This window comes from Chionomys nivalis, chromosome 2 (genome assembly GCF_950005125.1).
Source record: "Chionomys nivalis chromosome 2, mChiNiv1.1, whole genome shotgun sequence".
Classification (NCBI taxonomy): domain Eukaryota; kingdom Metazoa; phylum Chordata; class Mammalia; order Rodentia; family Cricetidae; genus Chionomys; species Chionomys nivalis.
Window position 1 is genome coordinate 103,289,659 of NC_080087.1, and position 6,193 is coordinate 103,295,851.

Here is a 6,193-nt window from a genome sequence, read left to right on the forward strand (position 1 = left end):
CTGTAACTACTAATATTTTTAGGGGTTGATTCACCATTTTGACTTAACTAATCTGTGAGCCTAGTAGGGTAGAGCAGATGCATCTCTTTATATAGGGCACACATGCGCCATAGGGTGTGTGTAGAAGTCAGAGGACAACTTGTAGGGTCAGTTTGTTTCCTTCTACCATGTAGGTCTCTAAGATTGAACTCACTGGGTTTGGCAGCAAGTGCCTTTACACACTGAGCCATCTTACCAGCCACAATCTCTTTAAACCCACAGCTTTTTCCTGTGAAAGTTGCACTTGCAGGATTGGTTCTGTGGAGTGTGCTGACCATGGCCATGGCATGCCTGTTTTGGGTGAACCTTAATTGGATCCGCTGCCTGGCTTTACCCTTAGTCTGGACAGGAAGTTCTTAGTCTGCTGCCTCTCCCCTTGTTCCTAGATCTCTTGCTTCCCTCGCAGGCTGGATCTTTCTGCCTTTTATTTGGGGCCTATTGCCCAGGAAATTAAAACACTGCCGCTGTTTCGTTCCCACATGTCCTTCTGTTGCTCAAATCTGGAGGCCTGAGCTGGTGGGTTTGAGTGAGCAGAGAGGACTCTAAAGGTCCTGGACACCTCCAAAGCAGGTTAAGGAACTGGGAACTTTGTCACTAGTCCCCAGCCTTGTGCCTGCTTTCTTGAAGCCACCTACTGGTGCTTCTCCATCTTCATCATCAGGTGTCCTTCCTGGCCTTGTCCTTTTTGATTTTTTTTCTAACATTTCACACATGTACATGGGTGTATGTACATGTGCATACAGATGTGTCCACCCCACAGCACACACATGGAGATCAGAGAACAGCTTGAGGGAGTGGTTTTTATCCTTCCACCATCTTCGTTCTGGAGATCAGACTCAGGTTGTCAGATTTGGTAGCAAGCACCTTTATCCACTGAGCCCTCTCACTAGCCCTCCTTTCTGTCCCTTACGGGGGTTTGGGAAGGAATAAGTGCATAATGGATGTTAACTCTGGGTGGTTGTTTTTGAGTGTATGAATGTTTCGCCAATGTGTAGTATCCAAGGAGATTAGAAGAGATCTGGAGTTGTGGGTGATGTTTGTAGCTTTGTGGGAGCTGGTTACCAAACCCAGGCCATCTATGAAAGCAGTGTGCTCTCTTGACTATTGAGCCATAGCTCCAGCCCCAAGTTTTAATTTTTAGCTTTAATTATGTGTATTTGTGTACGGGCTCATGAGTACAGGTATCCACAGAAGCCAGAAGAGGGCATCAGACCTCCTGGAGCTAGAGTCACAGGCACTTATGCGCTGCCTGACATAGGTGCTGGGAATTGGCTAAGAACTGTGGTCCTCTGCAAGTATGGCAAGTGTCTTAATTGCAGAGTCATCCTTCCAGCCCTTAACCTGTGGTTTACATCAGCCACCTGATGTGTTTCGACCTTATTCTGAGAGAATGAGTATCTTCCCTAAGGTGTGGTCTGATGAAGAACCACCATCCACACACCTGCCGTCCGTGTGTCATTTCCTCAGGTCAGCCTACTCGCAGCGCACTGCTGATCCTGGGCGTCCCAGAAGAGTCACTCTCCTCTCTGACTGAATTCTCCTTTTTAAGCCTCAGGATCAAATCACCATCACAGGGTATGAGAAGAACACTGAAGCTGCCCGTGACGCTATCTTGAAAATTGTGGGTGAGCTTGAGCAGATGGTTTCTGAGGATGTCCCATTGGACCACCGCGTGCATGCCCGCATCATTGGTGCCCGAGGCAAAGCCATCCGGAAAATCATGGATGAGTTCAAGGTGAGTCCAGACAAAGCCAACTGAAGCACAAGATTGAGAATGCCCATGGCAACCTGCATGCTCCTACTGTACTACTGACCACACGAAGCTAGGAGGGAATGGGTATTTGGTAAGTACAATAATGAGGGCTCAAGAAGGGCAGAGTTATCAGGCTATCTGCCATGCTCTTCTGCAAGGTGGGACTATCAGGCACACACTCAGTGCCTTTTGTCTTCAGGAAACCAGGTGGTCTGGCAGGATGATGCATGTGACTGCCTCAAGTGAAGAATCCTAAAACCCGACTTCCTAAAATTTTCCTGAGTTCACTGACTAAGAATAGAAGTGTGATGGTGGTACTTTGATCTAGAGTCCCCCCTTTAATGCCCTTTGACATTGTTTCTTCCAGGTGGACATTCGCTTCCCACAGAGTGGAGCTCCAGACCCCAATTGCGTCACTGTGACAGGACTCCCAGAGAATGTGGAGGAAGCTATCGACCACATCCTCAACCTAGAGGAGGAATATGTGAGTCCTGTGCAGGCAGGATCTAGGGGGCCCTCAGCCCAGGCTGGGGTCTGAAGCATCCTGTCCCTTGACTAGTTGGAGGCCTGGCTATAATCCTGTGACAACCAAGCATGGGCAGGAGCAAGTGGGTGGGTGGGTGGCCCTGTGGTATCTAGCAGAATGGTCAGGTGGCTGTCTGTAGCTGACCCACACCACATTCTCTGCCATGCAGCTGGCTGATGTGGTGGACAGTGAGGCGCTGCAGGTTTACATGAAGCCCCCAGCACATGAAGAATCCAAGGCACCATCCAAAGGCTTTGTGGTGCGAGATGCTCCCTGGACCTCCAACAGCAGTGAGAAGGTCAGGTGGCACTTCTGTATTCTTGTTTCCCAGGGCAGGGGCTAAGCTGCTGGGATAGTGGGATATGGGTGGAGTTACTCTGGAAACTATCTAAGTCAATGAGAGCCACCTGTCACTAAAGTTGTGTCCTCCCTCCCCACAGGCTCCTGATATGAGCAGCTCTGAAGAATTTCCTAGTTTTGGGGCTCAGGTGGCTCCCAAGACCCTCCCTTGGGGCCCCAAACGATAATGATCAAAAAGAAACCTTTCCAGCCTGCTGCCCAAACCCAGACACATGATGGTTCGTCTCAATCTGACCCAGCAGCTGGACCCTCGTAAATTGTTGATGCTCTTCCCCCTCCCCGAGGTCTCGCAGCAAAGCCTGGTGGGCTGGCCTTGAGTGGCTGTTTCTCCAGGCCTGGTCAGCACCCAGCAGGCTCAGGGTCTGCTCCTGATGCTGTGCTCTGGGACAGGCACGTCACTGTGTGAAACACTAAGCAAGGTAATCGAGCATTTCGTGATCACAGACTCCAGCTTCCTGGTCCACCCAGCATGTAGTCAGCACTCTGACCTTCACACCAGAGCTCCAGCGGCTAGGAGCTGACTTCCTGTGTCATGACCTCAGGAAATAAATTTCCTTGACTTTATAAAAGCCAAAACGTTTGCCCTCTTCCTTTTCCCACCTCCCTCCTGCCCGCCACCTGTCACCCAGACCTTCCTCTTGTGGAAAGCAGTCAGCTACCTTTAGCTGTCAAAATCTGCTTAGCACAGGCTACAGGAGAGGAGGAAGGCATGGTTTGGGGCAGCAAGAGGTCAGATGTCCTGGTGATCAAGTGGGTTGAGAGGTAGAGGGTGGCCTGGGTCCTCAGATAGAACTGATGATACCCATGTTGGGTTCTGAAAGCATCAGCGGCTTCTACTACAGCTTTCAGCCTCATGCGCTGGAATATATACCCTAGAGGCACGGCTGTGTGTATGTCACCTGGGTTCCCTGTGGCTGTCACAGTGGACTGGGACGACTTGAAACTTTGGAGGCAAGGGGAGGTAGAGACTGGCTTCTCTTTGGTGGGAGAGGGGGCTTGACCCAGTGGCAGCTCGACCTTTGGCCTCTTTGCCTCACCTAGACACCTCGTGTTCAGTTGCCTTCTTTCTACCTCAGCCAGTGTGGTAGTACTCTCATGTGTGGCTAGTGCCACCTCCAAGGCTCTTCTTGATTTAGACATTCTGGTGATTCTGGGCTTGCCACTGAGTGAAGGGTGGAAGCTAGTGCTTTCCTTCAACCCACATGATTTAGGGGCTGGTGCAGAGCAGGGTGCTCATTCCCAGCCAGCCTGACATGTAGGCTCTAGCAAGCATACTTGGATGCTTTATGCAGTCCTGAGGGACAGGTTTGAGGGCAACTATCATCAATAGAGCCTGTTATTTAGCATGGATTAAAAGGGAAGGCAGAATGAAAACAAAGGGCCCAGTGCAGGGAGTGCTGCTAGCTGAGGGAGGCCTTTTCTCAGGTGCAAGAGGTAACTTGGACCACTGGCCCCAGCCCTGACCAGGAAAAGTGGTCCCCAGTAGAAGTGCCCCCTTTGTGTTATGGAGACTGAGGACGGGTCTTTTATCTCCAGGTCATCTGATCAACTAGCAACATGTCATGGCCTTCCCTGGAAACTAGTTGTCACTGCTACTGTGACACCTTTCCCCAAGTCTTTCACTCTCCACTTACTAACTCAGGCTTGGCTACCTGTAGACTCCTAACTCCTAAGTGGATCCAGAATTGCTTCTCCAAGTCTAACTTCAGTTCCCTGTAGATGAAGCAGCCCCACATGTACCCCATTATAGGAATGATATTGAGAAGGCCGGCAGCTTGGGCCAGGCGGGGGAGACAGGGAGAGGGCGTCCCTGCCTTTCCCGGGAGCTGTCTCTTCTCCCATCTGCATGAGGCTGGGGACACGTTGCTTCCCTCCTGCCCTTCCAGCCCCCTCATCGTCTCCACAGTCATCCTACAACATCCAGTCTCCTCCTTCCCAGAAAGTAAAGTTGAGATGACACCACAGGATTTTGCACATCTCCATTTATTGCTAAGTGCTGTAAACGTAAGCCCTGCCCTACACTGTTGAGGGTCTCACTCCTTTTCTGATTGTTAATGAGGACTATGAGATTGACTGTGCCTGGGTCACCTCTCTGCAGCCTCCAAGCTGCCCAGGGGCCTAGGCAGGGGTGGGGAGTGTCCTTTCCTCGTTGTTGAATGTCTTCCATGTCCTGTTTCCATAGCTACATCCATCCCTTGGCCTTAACTTTGGAATTTGGAGATTATATGCAAACCATGTGTAAAGGCTCATGAATATGGATGACACTGGAATTTTATAAATTCTAAAATAAAACCCAAAACCAGATGCAGTGTGATGAGACTCATTTTATCAAATATATATTCTCTCCTTGTGACTAAGTGGTAATTCCTTGATCCATTTTAGATTCTCTGGCAATTCTGTCCTATTCAGTGGGATTTCCCTGGGGAACTCTTGCCTGTTCCTGCACCTTAACCCATCCCAGTCAGTGGCTTCCCCTGAGCTCTTAACTGAGACAGCTCTGCTTGGAGAGCAGCTTGATCTTTGCAAATCCCGCAACATCCCCAGGTTTGCTGTTGACATTTCCTGACAGGCTTTCCCAACACCAGGCTGAGGTTGACCTGGAGGCAGGGTCCTGCCAGGAGGCTGTAGAAGCTGTGAAGGAAGGGGGTGGAGACAGAGCAAGTGTAGGAAAGGTTACTCCAGTTCCCTTGAGATAGAAGATCCCATTAAAGAGCAGGGAACTAGCATAGCCCCTCTGTTGCTGAGAAGACTGATAACCCAGCATCTCCATCCCAAGACGTGCATCCTGAGTAAAATGGTTCCAGATAAAAACAGGATCCCACAACCGGTCTACCTTCAGGTTCCAGCAGCCAATAAACACTTCCTATATAAGGCCCTCCCTGGTGTGCAGAGGAAGTCACTGGGAATCCATGACCCATTCCTGGCGTAGCTGTCCTGGGTGGGGTGAGGGCATGTATAAGTGTGGGCCACCCTGCATTGGTTTCAGCCTTGTGTTTACTTGAACATTTTAAAGATAGCACCAGTACGATGGCTGAGCAGGTGCATGCCTTAGTGACTGCTCTGCCACTGAAAAGACAAGGCGACCTTCAGAAGGAACTTTACTTCGGCTTACAAGGTTCCCGGAGGTTTAAAAGTCTACAATACTGGAGACAGCGTAACAGCAGGAGGATGAAAGCTCACATCTCTACCCATAAATATGAAGAGCACCAACTGGAATGGCACACTTATTCTCAAAGCCTACTCTTCCATAAAATTTCCTCCAGCAAGACTGCAACACCTAAACATCCCCAAATAGCATCACCAAATGGGGATGGAGTATTCAGCTGCCAAAGCCTACCAGGGACGTTTCTCATTCCAACCACTACACTGCCCAAGCCTGGCATTCTCTGGAATGAGTTCATTCTCTGGACCCCGCAGTGGAAGAACTGGCCCCACAAAGTCATTTCCTGATGCCTACATATGAGCTGTGGCATACATCCCCATATTTACCCACAGTAATAGATTTTAAAAATTAC

The 6,193-nt window shown here is 49.9% G+C and overlaps 1 protein-coding gene across 2 annotated transcripts in view; it reads left to right on the forward strand.

Moving 5' to 3' along the window:
• The window catches only part of Hdlbp (high density lipoprotein binding protein), a 77,970-nt gene extending 72,980 nt beyond the window's left edge, over positions 1–4,990 (forward strand). For both annotated transcript variants that reach the window (XM_057755807.1, XM_057755815.1), the window contains exons 25-28: positions 1,589–1,774; positions 2,160–2,276; positions 2,488–2,616; positions 2,759–4,990. In XM_057755807.1, the coding sequence (XP_057611790.1) occupies positions 1,589–1,774; positions 2,160–2,276; positions 2,488–2,616; positions 2,759–2,845 (519 nt within the window). In that variant the 3' untranslated portion in view covers positions 2,846–4,990. The remainder of the gene's footprint in view (positions 1–1,588; positions 1,775–2,159; positions 2,277–2,487; positions 2,617–2,758) is intronic.
• Positions 4,991–6,193: the final 1,203 nt, after the last annotated feature.